The sequence below is a fragment of the Malaya genurostris genome, chromosome 3 (assembly GCF_030247185.1).
Source record: "Malaya genurostris strain Urasoe2022 chromosome 3, Malgen_1.1, whole genome shotgun sequence".
NCBI classification, from domain to species: domain Eukaryota; kingdom Metazoa; phylum Arthropoda; class Insecta; order Diptera; family Culicidae; genus Malaya; species Malaya genurostris.
This window is the reverse complement of record NC_080572.1, coordinates 279,473,815-279,497,721: the sequence shown is the minus strand read 5'-3', so window position 1 is coordinate 279,497,721 and position 23,907 is coordinate 279,473,815. Positions and strand designations below refer to the sequence as shown.

Here is a 23,907-nt window from a genome sequence, read left to right as displayed (position 1 = left end):
CGTTCGTCGATGCGTGCATTGTCTGTAATTATGCATTATCAAAAGACGTTTCAATTCCATCTTCAACAATAACTGTCGAGTACCGAACCTGTCAGTTCTCATTTGAAAGTTCGTAGCATCATCGTCTGCTTCATCTGAAGATCAGCAGCAACCAATCACTTCTACCGAGCCGAGCGATAATGAGAGCTCATTATCCGTTCTCCATTACCTTTCGGTTAAAACTTGGCTAAAGTGGCCACTCTAGCACACATGTACCCTTTTCTTCAATCGTTCTTAGGCGCAACTCAGCAATAAACAATAATTACATACGTTTCTTGTTTTCTCTTTCTCTTCTTTTTCATTCATCCAGGGCTACCGAGACGAGATGCTGTCGGAGGAGATGTGCTCGCTGGTTCCACCGGGACTGCAAGGCAAAGCCGACATTCTGTTCGGTAATCTGCACGAGTTGTACACTTTCCACAATGACATCTTCCTGAAGGATCTCGAAAATTGCATCTCCACTACGGAGCTAGTCGCGCTTTGTTTCGTACAACGGGTGAGTTACTACTATTGGATTCGGATTCAGCTCTGGATTCATATTACTAATTGTGACAATTTTTTTTCTTTCTAGAGGGACACGTTTTTCCGATTGTATTCCTATTACTGTCAGAACATTCCGCGCTCGGAACGTCTCCGAGAGACCCTCGTAGATACGCACCTGTTCCTGCAGGAGTGCCAAAAGAAGCTCGGCCACAAGCTTCCACTCGCTGCCTACCTGCTGAAACCAGTACAAAGGATTACCAAGTATCAACTACTACTGAAGGATCTGTTGAAGTAATGAGTTTCGCATTTACCTGATAGATTAGTTTTCCCTTTCAGTTGTTTTCCACCATTAATTTCGGTTATTTGGCATAAGCACTTTCCACATATGGTTTCCCCCCCACTCGCGAGTTTCTAATGTTTTCATCTTTCACGTCTCGATTGATTCGTTTTCATTGCGCTTACCCTTTCACATTTGAAATTGATGTGTTTCGTGTTTTATGCAAATGGCCATCGAAAATCGACCGACGAATTGACTTTTTCTCTGCAGATTCAGTGACACCGGGACGTGTTCGCGAGAGTTGCAGAAGGCGCTGGACTGCATGCTGGTGGTGCTCAAATGCGTCAACGATTCGATGCATCAGATTGCAATAACTGGTTTCCCCGTAAGTAGAGCGCCGATAAAACCGAACGGTTGCGAACAGAATCGCGACAAGCGCACGCTTTCGCCTTATCTGTTCGGGCCACCGTTTACCGGTAATGAAAAACGACTATCCGACATATCCGCCGACCCGGTCAAAGAAATTTGTTTCTATGCAATTCCATCCCATAATCTACAGAAAAACCCACTGCAATTGCTGTTTTCTTTACTCCCACAGGCTGATCTCTCGCAACAGGGAGAACTGTTGATGCAGGATTCATTCCAGGTGTGGACCGAAAGCAAGAAAGATCTCCGGTTGCGACTGAAGACGCAGCACCGCCACATATTCCTGTACCAGAAGGCGATGCTGTTTTGCAAGCAGGGATCCAAAACAGGCCACAACAAAAGTACCTACCAGTTCAAACACTGGCTGCAGGTTCGAATTGCACTCATGTTTTTTTTCCCCGTGATCCAAGGTGTTCAGCAAAGTGTTTTGTTATTTTCTCTCATTCAGATGTCCCAAATCGGTCTAACCGAATCAGTGCGAGGCGATTCCCGAAGGTTTGAAGTGTGGCTGCAGGGTCGACAGGAGGTTCACACGATACAAGCCGGTACCATTGAGATTAAAAACAAGTGGGTGTCCGAAATTAAACGGGTACTGCTCAACCAGCTCGAGGAGCTGAAGGGTGAAAAGATCAAACAGTATGGTCTGAACCACAAGTAAGTTGAAAATGTATGCTATTTGAAGTGCACAGTGCAGGAGAAAAGTCGGGAATTTGGTTTAACAGGGAAAACCGGAAAAATATTACTAGTTTATTACCCATATGAGTGAGAATTTTCAACATCATGATTTTTTTTATTCAAAAAGTGAAAAGTACTTGGCAATACCCAATTGTTACCCTTGGCATCTTAGAGCTTAAGCAGTGTGCCTAAAAATATATTATATTATTGATTAAAAATACCCAATTTCGCAAGAGTGTTGAAACCAGTTATTGGAAACTGTGCCAACACCCTTATGTCTTGTCTAACGTTTTTTAAGGGTAGTTTTTTAAGGGTAGTTTCTAATCAATCAGAAAGTACCAGAGCTTTCTTAGGGTGAAGCCAGAGTGGAAGCGACAAGCGACGCGAAGCGATGCGATGCGTAACGCGAATATTTTCAATGCTACATAGTAGCCATAGTAAAAGCAATTTTTTTTGACATTTTTATTCGTTGTTAAAGTTTCAAAAGAATGGATTTGGACGAAGAGTTTTTCATGTCCGAGGTCGTACGCAACTATTTCTTCGGAAATCATAAAAGAGTTCGGAATTCATCCCATTAATCGAAACAGTAGAAAGTTCGGTGAATATCACCATCTGTATAAAGAATTGCTCACAGATTCTCAAAAATTTCATGACTATACTAACCAGTAGTTCCTAATATTTCCAAAACTTCTTCACAGGAACCTGTTTCCGGTAATTACGATATTGTTGATCCCAGAGCGTATTTCGTTTAAAAATAGCACCGATTAGCGCTTCAACATCAATCGAATTATCTTGTTCCGCCATGACAAAAATCAATTCAACCTCTGTTCGCTCGTAGATCGCATGAAAAACTTTGCACGTGGTGCTTGGTGGCTTGTCGCGCTGAAAATCGCTCGTCGCTACGCAACGCATCGTGTTTACTGTGGCATGCATGTTTATCGACGAAATTTGGTCGTGCTTCGCCATGCGGTCCTTTAAGGGCTGAGGACACTACCGTAAAGTGGTAGGTTTTTTGCTATTTTCCCGTTTCAAATTAAATTTTCTTGGAAACGGTGCAGAATATAGAAAAACCCACCTGACAATGTCTTCGAAATTTAGTTGAGAATATTCTGTAAAATTTTCAGAATGATTCATTGAGTTGAGCGGTCGTGTTGTATTTTTTTCTGACTGAAGAACTGCTGAAAATTGGAACGCTCGGAAATGCATACCTCTACTTGTTCATCGAATATCTCGGCTTTGAAGGCTTGTATCATAAATCTACCGTGACATAGTCTAGATAATTTAGTTTAGATGCGATCAGTACATAAAAACATATATGTTATCGCGATAAAAATAAAGTCTTGTATTTTTCTGTGAAACAAAGTCAGTTTCAATGCATCCACAATTTTTTTCGCTTTGGTTTCCTGATAGCATTCTGAAAAAGGAGAGAGAAATAAAATTGGATCGACAAGGCTGCCAAACACACAGACATTCAATCTTTGTGAAAGTTGAATATTTTTTCATTGTTCATTGGAATCATGTAATGTCCAACCCATACGATAGATTAATGTGATAAAACTTCTCATCAAAATAATAAAATGTATGCTGGCAACCCGGTACAGTTTGCTCATATACGAGAGAGTACAAGAGAAATACGATGCGCAAAGGGAATTGAGCGAGCCACGTGGTCGATTTAAAACTCAACACGTGGCCCTGTGTCCTCAGACCTTAATATTCGCATCGCATCGCTTCGCGTCGCTTGTCGCTCCCACTCTGGCTTCACCCTTAGGCTGAAGCCAGGGAAAAGCGACAAGAGACGTGAAACTTGACAGATCACACGGCGTCGCGCTGCAGAGCTCCGTCCACTCAAGTCCAGCAGGAAAATAATGACAAGTATGTCAAGCGGCCCTTACACGAGAGTTATTTTTGTCATTTTTTAATGATGACTAAGTAATGATATTTTAAATTTGCATAGAAAACTCGTCATTACTGCTTCCTACACGTTCATTAAAATGATATTATTTTTTAGTAATGACACTGTTAATGATCGTGTAAGGTCTGCTTCAGAGTGAGCTCGATGCGTTATGCAAATTTGAAATATCATTACTTAGTCATCATTAAAAATGACAAAAATAATTCTCGTGTAAGGGCCGCTACTCTGACATACATGACATTTTTCTGCTGAACTTGAATGTACGGAGCTCTGCCGTGCGATCTGTCAAGTTTCGCTTCGCGTTGCGTGTCGCTTTCTCTCTGTCTTCACCCTTAGTTGTTATCAATAATAGCACAATGAAAGCCTATAAGAAAAAAATGGGAAGTGGGAAAATCAATAAAGTAGTTTTGCATGGACAATGGAATTTTCCACTGAAAAAGTCGCCAATGATTGCTAGATCTACGATTGATGTTTGGCACGCAACGAGTTGCATAAGTGCTTGGCCGTCGAAGGAAAGAATACTACATCGTTGAAAAAATTGTTTGGCGCGCAACGAGATGTTTTGTGTGGAGATTTCACATGCATACTTGATCCACGTGATTCTTCATTTCGAACCACGTGGGTATCAAAATTATTGCTTAGAAAAAGTTCTGATATCGTTCACCAGTTGATGCACATCTTAGGCCGAGAAGCTCACCAGTTGATGGATTGTGTGTAATGAAGTCAGATGAATAATATTGGTCATTGTGAATCAATGAAAAGTTTGTGCTGTAGAAGCGCTAAGTTCAAACTTTTTCCTTGCATTTGCTTTCGAAAGATTTTCCTTGCATTTTGCTTTCGAATGATTCAGATTACACAAAGCGCACATACCAAGTGGCAATTAGGTTTTGCACGATGACCACTCGAATGAACTCTCGATGAACTGCCGATGAATCAAGTTCATCTTTTGACAGCTATCAGTGGTTTGTTTACATATCTATTAACACGTATTCAAATTAGAATGAACGCAATGAACACATAAGTAGAGTGAGTGATAGCTGTCAAAATAGATTCATTTTCATTTAGGGGTTAGCCAAATTTTGTGCTAGGGCACATAACCGTTTTTATTATTATGCAGGTCTGATCATTTAGGGGTTAGCCGTTTTTAATAGATTTATTTTGTTCATTTTTGTGAGGTTATGTCATGTTCGTCCGCAACCTGGTTAGATATTACTCGCTGCCTCTCATTGAGAGAATTTTTCTACATTTCTCCGCTCCACCTTATACTTTAAGTATTTCACGGCCCTTACCAAAATAAATACAGTTTTGCAATGATCAGCGCTGTGTGGTATTTACCAAGGGAGAATCGCAAATTTTCCAATAATCGCAGAAAATCTAATCGATGATTCGACTTGATGATTCCCATGGTGTGGAGCATTCACAGAAATTTTCATAGACACAACTTATACAAATGTTATATGCAAATAGTTAGAATAAGCGTGTGAATAAGCGTACAATAGTGAAATAATTCTATCACAACTATACTAAAGTAGCGTGCTAACTCGTGATGCTCAGACAGGTCATCGAGAGAAATTCGCTCTCGCACTGGTGTCCATTCTATGTTAAATGAACCATTCCGGTTTTTTGTTGCTGAGATGATATCCGCCTCTCTTTGATGGCACTGATTGAATCATGTGAAGAATTTCTAGAGAGCGTTCTTTGATACCATAAGAGCCATTCTCGCTGAGAGGAATGCTCAAATTGGTAAGATCAATAACAACTTGAAATGTAAGCGTCTTCTCTCCAAGTCATCAAAAGTTCCTTCGTATTTAAAAATATCCACTTTATTAGAGCTCTAAAGTACATGTGGCACTTTTTGGCAACTTGAACGTACAGAACAAGTTCTGAAAAGAAATAATCGATGCTTAAAAGCTGTACACATTTTCACTTTAGTTTTGGTTGATGTTTCTTTTTTGGGCAAAAGCGAATGTGTATCGAACTCCGTTGATTGTAGGTTAAGTAATCAGAAAAATATTGGACAGAAACTTTAACCACATAGTCGTTTGACAATTCTGCTCTGCGATCACATAAATGCGAACAAATAATTTTTGGGCGAGACGAAGTTCGACGGGTCAGGTAGTTTTTAATAAAATTATTAAAAAATCCTATGAGCTTTCATGTTTTTCAGTAGGGAGCAATTCTAAATGGCAAAATACTGGCACGACATTATTGGATTTGCATGTGTGATCATGATGACAAATAAAGTATTTTTTACTAGTCTAGAGATTGTTTTCACTCAAGACTAATTTTTGAAAAGGGCGTATATGTTTTATGCAACATTATTTTTGAACAATTATAACTCGAAATCTATAGCTTCTGCCTAAGAAAAAGTTGTAGGTAATCAATTGAACTTTAAAAAAAATACACTGAAAAAAAGCTTCTGAATTTTCAAATAATCAATTTTTTGAAAATTCGTAGTTATTGCATTGCATTTTCATTCCATACCACGAAAAACGTCAAGTTACAAGGAAATTCATAAATCTTAGACAGTTGAAGAGGCGATCTATAAAAATGAAAAACGATGTTTTATAGGAATAAATGTGTCCAAGCAATCAAATATTGTGCTTCAAGCTACGCTCAATGAAAAAGCTCATAGAGAGTTACTTCCTAAATGCAGTCAATTTCAAGATATATGAGAAACAAACTTATGAAAATTGATATTTCATGAGAATACACCTTCTTTATAAGTTTGTCTGGGTTCTATTTCGTCCAATTTAATGTTTTTTTTTGTGATCCTCATGAAATTTTGAATAAATTATTTTTTGACATCAAGATTGTTCGAGATATTACTAAAAATTAAATTGACGCAAAATTATTGAAAAAACACCTGTTTTTGGGAAACCGGTCCACGTATAAAAATTAAGTTATTGCGGTCGTCTTGTTTTCCTCTGGTGTAGAAGTTTACCTATGGTATAAAGGATTATCGAAATTGGCTGCATTTAGGAAGTAGCTCTCTATGAACTTTTTCATTGAGCGTAGCTTGAAGAACAATATTTGATTGCTTGGACACATTTATTCCTATAAAAACATCGTTTTTCGAAAATCAACAAAAAGTTTTTCTTCGGGAAACATTTTTATAGATCGCCTCTTAAACTGTCTAAGATTCATTAATTTCCTTGTAACTTGACGTTTTTCGAGGCATAAATTCAAAAAAAAATCCTTCGAAGCAATAACTAAGAATTTTTAAAAACAAAACATTTAATTGAAGACTTTTTTTTCAGTGTATATATTTTTGAAAGTTCAATTTATTGCCTACAACTTCTTGTTAGACAACATTTTCGCAGAAGCTATAGATTTCGAGTTATAATTGTTTAAAAATAATGTTACTTAAAACACATACGCCCTTTTCAAAAATTAGTCTTAAGTAAACGACAGTAAAATATTGTGGACCTGCTCGTTTCTTCTGTTCTACACTTTGTTTCGAGATTTTCTGCTTCTTGTAGGTCTTCAGGTGATTTCACCTCTTGATACGCTGGATCATTCCAACACTCGTTCCTGCTATTTTAGTCAAATCATGTATTGACATTGATTTGTTCTTCATGATTAGAGATACCACTTTCTGGTCCAGTTTCGGGTAGGAAGAACCGGGTTTTCTGCCTCTTCCTGTTAGCTCATCCAAAGAATAGTGTTCCCCAAACTTATAAATGATGGTTTTAACACTGACATGATGAATTCCAAACCGCTTCGCCAATTTTCGCATAGTAATACCCTTTTCACTTAGCCATGTGTCCAGAACCTTAATTTCCATTTCCTGTTGAATACGCGACATTTTGAAAATGCAGAATTTCAACCGCACAAACAAGTAAACAAACTAAAGCTGACAGCCAAACACACAGCATACTATGATCTGAGCATAAAAAACCATCACAAATGCATGCGTACAACACAAATGTATGTGGATAGCTTATTTTCGATGCGCTCCTTACACCAATTACGTTGAGCGCCTCGCGTTTTAGCCCCAACTCGAACCCGTAGCAAGTTCCTATCCGGGGAAATTACACTACTATGCATGTGAAACCACATGAAGAAACAGTCCAATCGAATAGAAGAATCGAGCATGCTACGCTGTACTCGGGCGCCGAATCAGTGTCTGACGGTAAAGCAGGGAGTGAAGATAGACTTGCGATGCGACGTGTAGTGATTGCTTGCAGAAGGGTTTCCATAGAGATATGATTGTACTAGTTTAATTGGCATAACAATTTCTCCGGATAGAAGCTAGCTACGTGTTCGAGTTCCGTCTATGCGGTAGTTTTTTTATGGTTTTCATTACATAGTTGTATTCGCAAGTCATTTTCCATCGGTCATCTCATTAGATACTGATCAAATTTAAAACTAGCTCAAGGCGGCTCTACGCCTTAACAAGACTAAAACAAATCATTGAACTTTTTAGTATTGGTTCCAACTTATGCCATTGTCGTATCGCTAGCTTTGAAGCGAATCATAGACCTCATACTAACCCAAATCTCAAACTTCTCGGAACCTATGGAAGAGAATGAGCAGTCGTCGTTCGTCCGGGAAGTAGGTGAAGCATCAACATCTTCTTGACGGAAGTGGTCAGGTTTGGCGGTTTTTACAAGTAAATACGTTCCAGTTCTGTTTTTGTGACGAATTGGAATGTTTTCAATGTTTGACCATTTTTATTTTTTCATTATTCGATTATTTGATCGTAATACTGGCTAGAGTGAGGCCTAGATCTCAACTGAGTCTAAAATATCTTGCAACGTCCATGAAAAAGTCTGAAGAGTGATCGTCCTTCCGCTTAGTAGGTAAAGCATCAACAATTCTTTTCATTCATTTGATTGATTTGAATGATTCTATCGTTTATTTATCTCCGGTTTTAACTTCATTACGGTCGTTCACCGGGTATGCATTTTATTATATTTCGCGGTGATCGATTAAGACGGAAGCGGCGGAAAACTCGAGTAGGCATGAGATGGTAACTTTTATGAACTCTCTTTTCTTGATGATTGTTATATCTTAGTCACTTTCATCTAGATTCTATCCCTCGACAAATTCATTCAGAAGCAAACACTCAAAACATTTCCTTCGTTGCAGACCTCTTCGACACACGGCATCCTGGGATATGCCGCCATCGTTGCACGGTACACCGAATCGAACATTCAGCTGTGATCAACAACCGACGACCACGCCCCTAACGGCTAGCAATATTCAACACCCAGTCGGACAGGATGTACTCACTCGGATCTCCCATCTCAACGAGGACACCATGATGAGTGCGACGGGAATCTCGTCATCCTCGTCGGAGCATGACAATCAGGAAACGAATGCGTGGAGCTCGGATTACTCCAACAGCGAGGACGAGTTCACGCACGGAGAGGATGGCGTGCTACCGGTGATTTCCCAAACACAGACAAACTGGCTAATGCAAAATGATGACGACAGCGTGTAAAGTTCAATTTTCTTTATCTTTCCAGGGTCACAAATTTGTCTCACTGGCCGACTACTGTGCGATGGGAAATTCCGAGGTTTCGATGAAGGAAGGCGACATTGTGGAATTGCTCAAAATCGGATGTGCCGGTTGGTGGTTCGTGAAAGTCGCGGGTAAGTACAGGTATTAGATATTGGACATTTCCACCATTCTTCATTTTAAAACAACCACAGGAAACAGCCTCGAGGGTTGGGCCCCGGCAGCGTACCTGGAACCGATCAATCGGAAATCGTCACGGCTTCGTGGTGCTCGCAGTCAGGATAAACTAAACGAACATTAACTTAGACCGATCAATGGTCAGTCAATGCAGTATAAGCGAAAGTGGGAAAATTGCAATGTTTGTATAGTTGTCTAGAGAGCATCGTGCAAAAAAAAATTACTTTCATCTCACACTACTAGAAAAAGAAAACATTCAAATTTATACAAAATTACTGTGAACAGACAGATATCTACCATTTTTCACCCATATCATAAACAAGTCCATTGAAAACGCCAAACAAAAAAAAATCCATCGTTAACCTAGCCAAAATATACACCAGTTGGAATTCGAAATCGGCGCCGTAAAGTTAGATTCAATTGTAAGTCTACGAATATAATGAAAATTCAAAACGCTGGCGTATAGCGTAGAATCGATCATATAAAATTATCTGCATTGGTAGTAAAGTAAAGTAAAATATAAACTAAACTAAATGTTGAACACCGTACGTACATATGGGAAACTCAAAAATTTTTTTGTAAGGAAATTTACTCTGTTATTGCCTTTAAACACATCCGCTGCAACCAATTTTCTACTCGTTTGATTTTTCCTATTGATACGAATTTAGATTGAATCTATACCGAGAAAAATACACTTTTGGATGCAAATCTTTTGAAATCCTCTTACATCGGAATGTCACTTAATGTTACTGACGGAATCATAGAACAAGCCAAAGCCACAAACAGCAACGATTTTGACTGTTCTCTTATTTAAAGCCTTCAATTTCTTCCCCCGTACAATACGACATTTTTGATTACTCATATTTTATGCATCCTAAAATCAAACCAAACACTCCATTCAAGCCCCAGATTTGCGTTGTACAGTTTCGTAATTTATTTATTTATTTACAAACACATCCATATTCTCGTTTCATTGTGTCAATTGGTTATTTTTTTACTGTTAACGATTAGTAAGCATTCGGGTGAGATTGTTATGATTCTAATGATTACGTTTTATTTCAATGCGGTCGGAACCGCTGTTGTACATTTACTTTCACCCATCACCTAGGTCGTTTTTTTTTCTAGAGACGCGTCTAAGGATTTGTTTAGTTAAACTGCACTCTACTTGATGTCTACTAACGCCTATCGCAAGATGTGACAGAAACCTGCGAAAAGATATTGTTTTAACTACCATTAATAAGACTAGTTTGTATTGACGAAAGGCAACAATATTGTAGAACTATTATACAACAAAGCATTGGAAAAAAGAAAAACTGAAAACATGTGCAGAATTTTCAATGCAGATGTTATAATTCAATAGAAACATCAGTAATATAGATTAACGGTAAATAAGCTAATGAATATACGGAAATCGATGCAGACAAAAAAAAATGCAAGGATATAAAAATATAATCAAAACACTTGTAAAAAGATATCGGAACAACTTGAAACAAAAGCAACTGGTTAATTAAATTAACATTAAACAGCTCACGAGGACAATGTTCAATTAAAGTTTCCAAACAATCAATGAGGAGCTCTGTTACTCATGATGACATCCATTTAGGGCTCAAATGTTAATGTCGTTTTTGTTTGACAAAAAATTAAACTGACCCAGGGTAGTTTAATCAAACAAACACTTTTCACGAAACTGTGTTGGTTTCGCACTTAGCTTGAGCAAACCTGATATAAAAACCAGGTTCGAAACTAGCTTCAAACAAACGGTTTGACAGCGGTTAGGGTGGAAACTGGGTTAGGTTTGGCATCAAGCGAAAACGACATAAGTGACACAGCATGAGCCCGGGTTGGCATTTTCATTCTCGAAATATTCTTACCGGTTTTAAGAGTGCAAAATTACATTGTTTTTCATTGCAGTTTCTAGATCCGGTATTTGAAACTATGAATCGTTCAATTTTGACCGATCAAAATGAAACGGTTTTGAATAATTTTTTTCTGCGCTTCCCGCTTCTCAGAAAGAAGACTTCAACTAGGGATTCCATGGATATAAACCTGAACAAAGAACACGGTGAAAATCGAGTGAAGTGAATTTAGGTCCTTAGTACTGAAGTCACTTTAAAGACAAAAGTAATTATTTGGATGAACTTGATGTCATTCTGAACATCACGCCATAAACATTTCGTTGAAAAAATGTGTTTTTTCGACTAAAGTGATCACTTCACTATACGTGAGACTGGTTTTCGGGAAAATCAAGTGAAGTGACATGTAAGTGAAGTGAATGTGAAAGTGGAAGTGAGAACGGTAATAAGGGCCATTGAAAAACCAAATTTTTTTTAAAGTAAATAATACTCCAATTTTGACTGCTTAACTGCAAATGAGAGCCTCTCTCTGTTTACTTTCTCTTTTGATTATTACGGAGTCATTACCGCATTTTTTTTAAATTTCCAATATAAATTGAAAACTTGTTTAAAATTGAAAGTTTTGCGAAAACCAAGGCGTCGAATATAAAACCAATTCAGTGAATCGTGAAAGCAAAAGCAAACAAAGAGAAACTGTCATTTGCAATTACTCCCCTATATTAAAACTTTTGTCTTTAGATATTGAAGTCAATTACAACTTTTAACCAAAAGTTTTTCAAGTGATTATCTTCTGGGATCCAAAACCGAATATCGGTATAACTGAAATAAGTTTACTTGGTCATCAACGATACAAACAGGCGGGGAACAGACAGAACTCGGTTCTCCGGAGGAAAAAGCGCCACCAGGAAGACCAAGATCGCGAAGCGATGGAACAGCTGTACCGCGCAAATGACACACGGAAGTTCTATGAAAAGGTGAACCGCTCACGTAGAGGCTACACACCACAGGCCGAAATGTGCAGAGATATCAGTGGTAACCTTCTCGCGAAAGAACGTGAGGTGATCGACAGGTGGAAGCAGTACTATGACGAGCATCTGAATGGCGAAGCACAAGATACAGAGAACGACACAGGAGTCTATCTGGGTGCACGCTCAGCCGACGACAGATTCCCAGCCCCTGATCTGTCGGAGATAAGTGAGGAGATCGGCAAGCTGAGGAACAACAAAGCCGCGGGTAATGACCAGTTATCAGGCGAGCTGCTCAAACATGGAGGAGAGGCACTGACTAGAGCGCTGCGCTGGTGATTTCTAGGATTTGGGAGGAGGAGATTCTACCGCAGGAAAAAGGTGTAGAGGAGGTGTACAAAAAGTGCGATAAGCTAGACTGTTGCAATTACCGCGCAATCACATTGCTGAACACCGCCTACAAGGAACTCTCCCAAATCCTTTGCCGTCGTCTATCATCAATAGCTAAGGAATTCGTAGGGCCGTACCAAGCGGGATTTACTGGAGCCCGCGCCACTACGGATCACATATTCGCGATAAGACAAGTACTCCAGAAGTGTCGTGAATACAACGTACCCACGCATCACCTATTCATTGACTTCAAAGCGGCATACGACACAATCGATCGAGAACAGCTATGGCAGATAATGCACGAATACGGTTTCCCGGATAAACTGACGCGATTGGTCAAAGCAACGATGGATAGAGTGATGTGCTACGTCCAAGTATCTGGGACGCTCTCGAGTTCCTTCGAATCTCGGAGAGGGCTACGTCAAGGTGATGGACTTTCTTGTATCTTGTTCAATATTGCCCTGGAAGGTGTGATTCGAAGAGCGAGGATCGACACGAGTGGCACGATCTTCCGAAAGTCCGTACAACTTTTTGGCTTCGCTGACGATATTGATATTGTGACACGTAACCTTGAGAAGATGACGGAAACCTACATTGGACTGAAAGCTGAAGCTAGGCGTATCGGACTGGCCATAAATGCGTCGAAAACAAAATACATGAGAGGAAGAGACTCCAGAGAAGAAACACTACGCCTCCCACCACGAATATTGATAGACGGTGACGATATCGAGGTGGTTAACGAGTTCGTGTATTTGGGCTCACTGGTGACCGCCGATAATGACACCAGCAGAGAAATTCATAGACGTATTTTAGCAGGGTACTTTGGACTCAGAAAAACCCTCCGATCGAGAAAAGTACGCCACCGCACGAAATTGACCATCTACAAAACGCTCATTGGACCGGTTGTTCTCTATGGCCACGAGACCTGGACTATGTTGGCAGAGGACCAACGCGCCCTCAGTGTTTTCGAAAGAAAGGTACTGAGAACCATCTATGGCGGAGTGCAGATGGAAGACGGAACGTGGAGACGGCGTATGAATCACGAATTGCCACAGCTGCTAGGAGAACCACCTATCGTACGGACAGCTAAAATCTACGATGGGCTGGGCAGGTCGTAAGGATGTCGGACGACAGCCCAGTGAAAATGGTTCTTGAATCTAATCCGACTGGTACAAGAAGAAGAGGAGCGCAGTGAGCAAGATGGACCAATCAAGTGGAGGGTGATCTCAGAAGCATCCGTGCATTGAGTGGCTGACGACGAGCAGCTATGGACCGAGTTATGTGGAGACGTTTGCTGTTAAGTAAGGTAAATCATGCATAAGGGTATTTTCCACACAGTACCTAATAGATATGGTAAAATTTGATGCGTAAAAACTTGGAACCGCGCATACATTCAAAGGCTCGCCAGAAAAAAAACAAGCATTTTACTATGACTGCTATGCTTTCTAAATGTTTTATTCAAAAAACAAAATTATCATTTGATTGCAAATCACCTTTACATTCGAGAAAAAATTTGTTGGAAATCGGTTGAACCGTTTTCGATGTATTCGAACGAATGATTAGTAACAATAAACTGACGAATCCAAACCACGGCATTTCATCTATCCGTCTGTAATCGAGAATGGAACTTCTCGGCTCTTATTACCGGTATCACTTCACGGTGGATATCAAGTGAAGTGAATGTAGGTCGTTATTACGGAAATCACTTCAAAAGACCAAGTAATTACTTAAATGAGCTTATGGTTATTACGAACATCACATCACCAAATTTTTTTTGGAGAAAACACTACAGTGATTACTACACTACATTAAATTTACTGATATTTGAATATTTTTTGGCAAACAAGTCTCGTTCGAATTCATTTGAGTGAAAACAAGAATGGTTTATTCGTATCAGTTCGTCGTATGGTCGATACGGACGTAAACAAGAATAAATATCTCTACGATCTTATATACAACTTACCACTAGTTTTTTCGCTTTTTGAACTGGTCTACAGACTAATTAAAAGTAAGTTGATACGCCCGTTGTGTACAGCTCGAGTGTTGGAAATCGAAAATCTGTAACAGCGGTTTGTGTATCTAGATGCCAGGCTCACAGAATAATCTGTGTTTCACAATTCGAACGTCCCCCAGCGGAACTGCTTCATGTGCGAATTGATTCAATACTGAACTGAATTCTCGACACTGGAACTGGAACTGAGCCATGCACCTGTACCAAGCGGTATGATTTTTTGCGAGCATGGCGCCCTCAGGGGAGTCCGCATCGGATCTCGTGCATACACGCAGAAAAATTAATTTTAAATTTCAATATATTACACTTTGAATTTAGTGATATTTTATTTTGAATCAGCGATCATTTTCTTTTGATTCAAATATATTTCATTTCCACCTGAGTTTCATTTCACTCGGAATCAAATACAATTGTTATTTGATTCAAATTAGTTTTGTTTCTAAAATCAGGCTTTCGTGCGAGTGTGTGTAGATTCAATAATGGATTTTTTTTAATTCAATAAATTTTTATTAAAAAATTTTTGGATTAATTACTTTAAATCAAATTTTTATTTATTGTTGAATGCATTTTCCCTGGGCGTTAGCACAACCTTGAGACAGGTTGAATGATGCTGTCACGGGCCCAGGGCTTGTGTTACGGACCAGTTGAATAATTCAATTATATCAGTTTATAATTAAATCAAATCAGGGATTTTATCCAATGGCCCAAAGAGTGTGTCTAGACATTGTAAAGTATTAAGAAAATAATGAACAAAACTATACCGCTCTTCAAGCGGTTGTAGTGCCTGAATAAAGCAGGTATAGATTTATTGATTTGTGTGCAAGCCGAGACAAGCCGCTCTTCAAGCGGGTCTAGGGCCAAATATAGGAATTTCCACATTTAGAGCAATAAAATCTCAGCTTTTGATAAGGTCCGAAATATGTAAACACACAGCATCGGTCTGAGCCGGGCACCAGAATGTATGAAGTAAATAATACCTTTGTAAACAAGCAGGTAAAACTAGATGCGTGTGCTGACATAGCTAGGTATCCGTGTGAGCTACGATCCCGCAATGGGATGGAAAAGGAAAACCGAGAATGTTGCGGTTAATGTTGTGCAACATTTACAATTGTTGTAAGGAAAATACTTGTATATATAGTTTAGATTTCGTTGAAATAAATCACTTGCAATTCACTGCAGTCAGGGGGAAATTGTTACTCATCCGAAAACCAGCCCAAGTGAAATTGATTTCAAGGTGTATAGACCGCTACGAGAGCTATCCGGCTGCGAAACAATTACACTAGGCTTCATATAGATACCCCTCAGTAACATTGGTGGCCCCAAGAGGAGCCAAGAGGAAACGGTCTCTCAGTAATATTGGTGTTCTCCAGCGAGGACGAGAACTCACGAAGATCGAATTCACGTTATCAGCAATAACGAAGACTTTCGTTATTAACATTGGTGGCTGCAGAAAGGAATCTCTGCGGTCAATAACATTGGTGACTAGAAAAGAGTCTCGCCAATAACATTGGTAGCTCCAGAGAGGAGCCAAGAAAAAACTGGTCTTTCTCGCCAGTAACAGCTTGTCTGTATCCTTACTCAATGGAGAAGGATGCATACTAATGGTACCATGGGTAAATTTAACAAGAAGAGGCAGCAATACACAGAATGGGATCAATAAAATAGTTATGTTCCTATTTCTAAGTGTACCAAACTTGTCAGGCATTGTCCATGCTACAACAAATACTACACTTTGATCTAAGGAAAAGAAGCGATCTACTAATCAAAATTGATCTCTTTTGCAGTATGCAGTTGGTTATATGATCACCGGATCGTGTACTCTTTGTTACCTTTTGGAACCGCAAATGGCGTGGATAACAGCGTTCGAAACTTCCACGCATAGTAGTTTAACAGATCGGTTGAAAAGTTCGTATCGTTTCTATGAGAGGGCGCCACTAGAATTAAATCCATACCATTTTCAGTTAGTACCAACCTTCAAAAGATACGTGTATAAATTTGACAGCTGTCTGATTATTAGTTTGTGAGATATTGCATTTTGAGTGAAGCTACTTTTGTTATTGTGAAAAAAAAATGGAAAAAAAGGAATTTCGTGTGTTGATGAAACACTACTTTTTGATGAAAAAAGTGCCGCCGATACCAAAAAATGTCTTGATGAGTGTTATCCAGACTTTGCACCGGGCGAAGCAACAATTCGTAAGTGGTTTGCAAAATTTCGTACTGGTCATATGAGCACTGAAGACGATGAACGCAGTGGACGTCCAAAAGAGGCTGTTACCGATGAAAACGTGAAAAAAATCCACAAAATGATTTTCAATGACCGTAAAGTGAAGTTGATCGAGATAGCTGACACCCTAAAGATATCAAAGGAACGTGTTGGACATATTATTCACGAATATCTGGATATGAGAAAGCTTTGTGCAAAATGGGTGCCGCGTGAGCTCACAATCGATCAAAAACAACAACGAAAAACCTTGCTGAAATTGAACGAATTGGGCTTCGAATTGCTCCCTCATCCACCGTATTCTCCAGATTTGGCCCCCAGTGACTTTTTCCTGTTCTCAGACCTCAAGAGAATGCTCGCTGGTGAAAAATTCAGAAGCAATGAAGAGGTAATCGCTGAAACTGAGGCCTATTTTGAGGCAAAGGACAAATCGTACTACAAAAATGGTATCGAAAAGTTGGAAGATCGCTATAATCGCTGTATCGCCTCTGATGGCAATTATGTTGAATAATAAAAACGAATTTTGACAAAAAAAAATGTGTGTTTCTATTAAACGGTACGAACTTTTCAGCCGATCTGTTAGTTGCATGTTAAAAGTAGTTCTCTCTTAGATTACATTGTAGTATGCTTACTATGCAAATGCAAAACATAGGTTGATTTCCTCTTCCAAGATTGTAGATTAAGTACACCATCGAGCCATATTTAGTAAGTATAAGTTCTATTTAATATTTACTTTATATATTACAGCAACGCAATTGCACATGGTGAAGGGATCAATGCACAATTCCTGGCAGAGACTAGTTCGTCTGGCGAGGAATTAAATTTGTATATCCTGGATCCATAAATGGGCCCGGTTTAGAATTTGCGCTATACAGCTGCCCGACCGGTAAACCCACAAAACAAAAATTGTTGAATGCAATTTGTGCGCTCAGCTAAGGACGGTTGCGGTGTTGATTCTTCTACTTCCTTTCGTTCGATAATTTCCAAAAGTTCTACTGTGGAACCGTTCTCTGGAATGAATATACAAATGTAAGTTTCCAGTACATATATAATTTATAACCTACCTATTCTATGAAAGCACTCACACAATTCGAACGAATTTAATAGTGCAGATAGTTTAAATTCGTCAACTGCTTCGAAAATTATTACTTCTTCGAACGACGTTCTCCGTTTGAATGCAAAAGTTGTGTTAAATATCACAAAATCAACTAGTACCAATGTTTGATTCAATGAAAATATTTTAGAATCAATAATTTCTGGTATTTGATTCAATGACGAAAAATTTTAATCGACTTTCCGTGAATTTGAAGCCGAGTCTCAGTATATTTGATTCAGTTTAATTCAAGAATTTTGAATCTATCCAACGACATATTTGATTCAAACGCATTTAATATACTGTAACAAACATTTGAATCAAACAAATGTTCGAATTGATTCAATTTGATTCACGACAAAATCACACATGTGCTTAAAAGTTGTATCTTCGTTACAGCGCAAACCCTTTTTTTTATTCTAACCATAATGAGTGTAACGAAATTCTCTTTTGTCGAAAATCAAACACGTTCTTCACAGCAGACCTTTACGGTAAGCTTCAAAGCTGAAATAATATTTTTTTAATATTAGGAATTCATCATAAATTATTCTTACAATTTCAGTGTTCAGATTAACTAAATTTCGCCCAAATGTAATATTCACGCTGATCGATTGAGATTATTCTCGTGCTCGTTTCCTTTGTGTGTCACATCTCTTGATGCAGAAGGTTGGCTAACCGCGAGCCTGGTTTCTAGTTACACCGAACTGATAACGAACGAGGGACCTCCGCAACAATCAGTATAAAAATTCCGAAAGCAAACAAATGGGCCGGGCCAACCTACCCCAGTCTCACCTACGATGTCAAATTGACGCAGGAATCTTTCCAATCTGTAGGTGTACTGATATCGAGAATCATTGTGATGTGCGTCTAACATAATATGGATATGTGCATCACACAAATAAAATTTCTACTCTCATCCCATACCCGTGAACGCTGCATTTGTCGTTCGTTTGAATAATTGCAACGCAATGAAATTTTGTTAAAAGTTATGGGTGCCTAATGGAACAAACAGTTTGAATCCAGACAAGAGCAATTCGAAAACATTGTGATTGGTGTGTTAATTATCTTCAGAAATCATCACAGACTTATTTAATTAGAATCAAATATCAATAAAAATGTGCTAATTAGATCTGAAATTTAATAGATTCCACACTACAATTGATTCGTTTATTAACACTGTTAAAATTCCAAGGACTTCCATGCCCATGATGATGATTCTTTCGGTTCTATTTTATAGTAAAAAAAAAAGTTTTTTTTTATCACTGAACCGAACATTTATTTTATCTATTAAAGATATATTCTCACTATATGCCAACACATTTTGTCACTTATGATATTGCGGGAATTACTAATAATTATTGGCTTGTTCTGCCGCTGCCTTCCAACAAGCGTGGTATCAAACGTGATACGTCTTTTCCAACCCTATCGCATCGGTCATTGCTGATGGTTGCCTTGTCAAGTATAGAATAGATTAGCGACTACAACTGTATATTATACTCTTTGCTTAAATAATGCCAGTTCAGGCATATTAAATACAAACATCCTTTGCATTCTAATTCCTGGGATTGCTACTGGCTAATGTTCGAAACGAGATCGTGCTCTGTCAATTGATCTCTGAAAGAGTCTCTGTGTCTTGGTAGGAAACATAGTTGTCATTTTAAAACATTTTTATCCCGCCCTCTGGGTTCAATAAGGTAGCTCTATGGTTGTTCCAGATATTGAAAATCGGTGATACAGGTTTTTCTCATGTGGCATGTAAGATGCTGCTGTAAGTTCTGTTCCGGAAGCACTTACGCTTACGAGGACATTCGTGCTTGCCGTTGCTTCGTGAAAATGCTATCGATGTTGGCAAACACCTCCGATGTGCTCTTGGAGGCATCCACTTTGAAATGCAAGCCACGCAGGGCATAATATTGAGCTAGTGGTTTGGTCTGATTGTGGTACGCTTCCAGTCGTTTGACCAGTGCAGTTGCATTGTCATCGCTGCGGCGCATCAACGGCTCTCCGGTAACGTCATCCTTCATTGGTACTTTGGGTGGATGAAACTCCTCATGGTACGAACGACCGCTGGCCTGATGGATCAACCTACCGGTGATTCTACGCACCAGCAAACTATCGTCAATACCGAACTCAACCACCGCATCCAGACTTGTGCGACGTTTCTCCAGCAAATTGTCTAGTTTCTCAGCTTGCACCACCGTTCGAGGAAATCCGTCCAGCATGAAACCGTTGCGGCATTCTGGTTTGTCTAGGTTGGAATCGATCATGTCCACTACTAGATCGTCGGACACCAGCTTGCCCTCGTCTACAACCTTCTTCAGTTGAGCACCAAGCTTCGAACCGGTGGCAATTTCAGCACGCAGCATATCACCGGTGGACAGATGGCAGACGCAAAATTTTTCCTTCAGCAGAGGTGCCTACGGAGAGAATATTGACAATAAATACAAATGGAACTGAAGCAATGTTCGTCATTCGTTTGAGTATTCATTTTCGAATCTCTCAATCATTGAACCACGCTAGGAACTTATCAGTTCACATGCAACATGAACCAAGATGATGCGGGCTTGTCTCAAAATTACTCTCACTTTCGTTTTTCATCTTATGAAATAGAAGTGATAAGATCAACGCAGCAAGGTGGTGTGTTGAATGTTTTTACACCGTCTAATCATTGTCATTCATAGACACTTATCGAATAACAAATTGATAAAAAAATAGGATTGATTTTTCGTAACCGATGTGGCATGTTTTTTTCTGTTTTTGTTTTATATTATGAAGATAAACAGTGGCCTTGAAAATGATTGTCTAAATCGGATTTTCCACACAAAATATCTTAAGTTGCCCGGATTTAATATTTTTATCGCTAAGCTCAGATTAAAATAATCTCACTGCATCGTTAGTTACAAACGTACATTTCTGTACAGTTATGTAATTTTTTTCCCATAACAGGCAATTATCATCACACAAGCCAGCACCGATTAAAGCCTTCACTTTGATGACATGCTGAATTAAATTTTGACTTCTGAACAAAGGTCAAGCTCCCATTGCACGTCATGCACAATCGCCATTATCTTTCCTTTTGAAACAATAAGTAATGCTAGCTACCTGGGTTCCTTTGCCCGAGCCAGGTGGGCCCAAGAGAATGGCATTGATACCGATTGGTTCCTGGTCGTATCTGGGCAGTGGTTTTGTTGCATTCGGAGCCATTCTTCAACGTTTAACCTTTCGGATGCTAGAAAACGGAAAATACCTTCATCTATTAGGATCCAACTATTTCAGAATAATTTGAAACACAGGCTTACCTATCCAGCCCTAATGGAAATTTGGGTGCTTACTGATATGTACTGGACGTTTGAATTTTACTGTTTTTTGCGGAGAAACAAGCCTACACGAGTCTTTCGATTGTGAACTGCACTGCCAGGCGACTATAAAAGAGGAAGACCGATGCTCGCTCACTCGACCGATGAAAGACAGCTTATAACGTCAAGAGCCCGTGATGCCAGAGATATACACTACACAAACACTCGCTACACGCAAATAATAATCGCCCTTATTCTGAATAACGTCGTATCGTTTTTTTGCTCGTATTTCATTTGTATTCCCCATAACGCTAGCAAAATCAAAGGTAGCTATGATTCGATCGAACCACATTCGATCGAAAAATCAATACGTCGTTATTCAGAATAAGGGCGAATGCTTCAACAGTTTATGGATGCCTAGGGGTGTCCAATTAATCGAATGATCGAGATCGAGTAAGAAATTATAATTAAATTTTATTCTCGGTAACTCATGGAAATAATGGATTAATTTCTCATGGTTTTGTTACCATTAGTGCAAAGTATCTCTCATTTCCACATAGATGTTGAAATGAAATACGCAGGCGCTGCTCCTTCATCAATGATGATTTTAGCAAAAGCTGTAAAATCGGTAGTAAGATTCTAAGGCTGTGACCCATCTGACACTTGAGCGGTAATTTTGTTTCGAGTAACTAAGTTTAACTAAAATGTGCCCCTTTTCAAAGATTGAGGGATGGAAAGTTATTTGGGTTCATTTTGCACTGGAAAAAATTTTATCCAAAGAATGAAAATTTTCGTTGCAAGATTTTTTTCAGTATCGGAAAATAGCCATCAGCGACCCTTACACGATCATTAAAAGTGTCATTACTAAGTAATGACACTTCTGCTCAAACGCTCGTCATTACTGCATTACTGTACATCATTACTTTTTAGCATTACACGTTCATTATTAATGATGAGTGTTTGTAACTACTCCAGCACGGGGTTTGTAAGCAGAAAAACTTTCCCTCAGCAATTAAAGAATATTAGCAATATTCTTCATCTTTATTTAGCTGAAAATCAATTTTATTTGCCATTGAAACGTAAAGGTTAATGAAACATTAATAATTTAAATCTACACTTTGTCAGTTCCAGAATTTTTTTCCACGTATAGTTCTGAAGAGAATGTTTACTTCATGGTTGTTAAATTTTCTCATCTAATACAACTGACGATATTCAGCACTTCCACGAAAAAAAATAATAAGAAGAAATAATTTCGGTAATGATGGAAAATCCGGAATTCCATCATTACTTGTTTCATTACTGAACTCGAGGACCTTACACGATCATTAAAAGTGTCATTACTTTTTAGTGATTTAAAAGTGTCATTACTTTTTACTTTGGTTATAATTTTCAGATTTTTCTTGAAGATTCGAACAAAATGCAGGGTTTTTATTTTTTTTTCTTAGGCTGTGAACCATTTCGCGGTTAATCTTAACTCTTTGTTAAAATCTGACACTCGAGCAGTTAATTTGATGTTGTCAAAAATAACCCTGCTCGAGAGCATGATTATTTTTGACAGATCGATAGTTATTTTCCGACACTGAGATAAATCTTGCAATGAAAATTCTAATATTAATTCTTTAGTTGAAATTATTTCCAGTGGAAAATAAACCCGAATAACTTTCCGTCCGTCAAATTTTGAAATGGGCCGCAGTTTTAGTTAAATTTAACTACTCGACACAAAATAACCACTCAAGTGTCAGATTTCAACCAAAAGTTAAAATTAACTGCGAAATGGTTCACAGCCTTATGAATCGAATATTAACATACAAAAACGTGTGAAAATTTGGTAAAAAAATCGATCAGTAACTTTCCGTGGTATGTTTGATTGATATTTATTGAGAAATCGTAACATGAAATACAAAATTCGAAGAAGTGAGGCTGATTACTGTTTTCATATCTGGGATAATCTTTTTTTTTTTGGGTTGGATTTTGAGATTAATTGATAAATTATGATCAAAAGTTTTATGACTAGTCTATTTACTCATGTTATATCATCTAAATCAAATCTGTATGTGAACTGAAAATTTCAAATTTCATCCGAGATTGTCAAGAGTATAGGACAATTTGATGTCATATGTTTGATGACAACACGTGAATAATCGTTTTTCTGACCCATATTTGTAAGGTATAAACCAATGAGAGTTCATTTAGGGGTTAGCCAAATTTTGTGCTAGAGAACATAACCGTTTTCATTATTTTTACGTTTCGTCTTTGACTCATCAGTGCAGAGTAGTTCCAATTGAACTGCTTAGTGTTAAACTCGGCAGTACAATTTGAACCGCTAAGCAGACGTAAAGTTTCTGCTATTTACACACTCAAAATAATAATCATATTATAGTTACATGAAAAGTTATGTGAATATTTTCCACCCTACTTTTCACGTAGGTTTTAATGGACTGGCATTTAAAAGCTGTTTAATGCATAATCCAGTAAAAGTTACGTGTTTCATAGGTAAAATGTAATGTACTGTTCATATCACATTTATCTATCAATTTATATCAAATTTAGATACCAGAAAATTATTATTTTATATATTGGTTGAAGTCGAAAGGGAGATTCCAGATTATGATATAAATCTAT

At 38.4% G+C, this 23,907-nt stretch overlaps 2 protein-coding genes across 7 annotated transcripts in view; one reads left to right on the top strand and one right to left on the bottom strand.

The window, feature by feature from the left end:
• Positions 1–11,023, top strand: part of LOC131438675 (guanine nucleotide exchange factor DBS) — a 292,063-nt gene extending 281,040 nt beyond the window's left edge. For all 6 annotated transcript variants that reach the window (XM_058608848.1, XM_058608846.1, XM_058608849.1 and 3 more), the window contains 8 exons: positions 350–535; positions 611–813; positions 1,070–1,184; positions 1,398–1,595; positions 1,674–1,879; positions 8,907–9,204; positions 9,287–9,413; positions 9,474–11,023. In XM_058608848.1, the coding sequence (XP_058464831.1) occupies positions 350–535; positions 611–813; positions 1,070–1,184; positions 1,398–1,595; positions 1,674–1,879; positions 8,907–9,204; positions 9,287–9,413; positions 9,474–9,580 (1,440 nt within the window). In that variant the 3' untranslated portion in view covers positions 9,581–11,023. The remainder of the gene's footprint in view (positions 1–349; positions 536–610; positions 814–1,069; positions 1,185–1,397; positions 1,596–1,673; positions 1,880–8,906; positions 9,205–9,286; positions 9,414–9,473) is intronic.
• An 8,215-nt stretch (positions 11,024–19,238) lies between these two features.
• LOC131437308 (adenylate kinase) lies at positions 19,239–21,458 on the bottom strand. Its single transcript, XM_058606576.1, has 3 exons — positions 21,289–21,458; positions 21,092–21,218; positions 19,239–20,406 (listed from the first exon to the last, which is right to left on the bottom strand). Exons 2-3 carry the CDS (start codon positions 21,191–21,193, stop codon positions 19,786–19,788), a joined length of 723 nt encoding a protein of 240 aa, XP_058462559.1. The 5' UTR covers positions 21,194–21,218; positions 21,289–21,458; the 3' UTR covers positions 19,239–19,785.
• Positions 21,459–23,907: the final 2,449 nt, after the last annotated feature.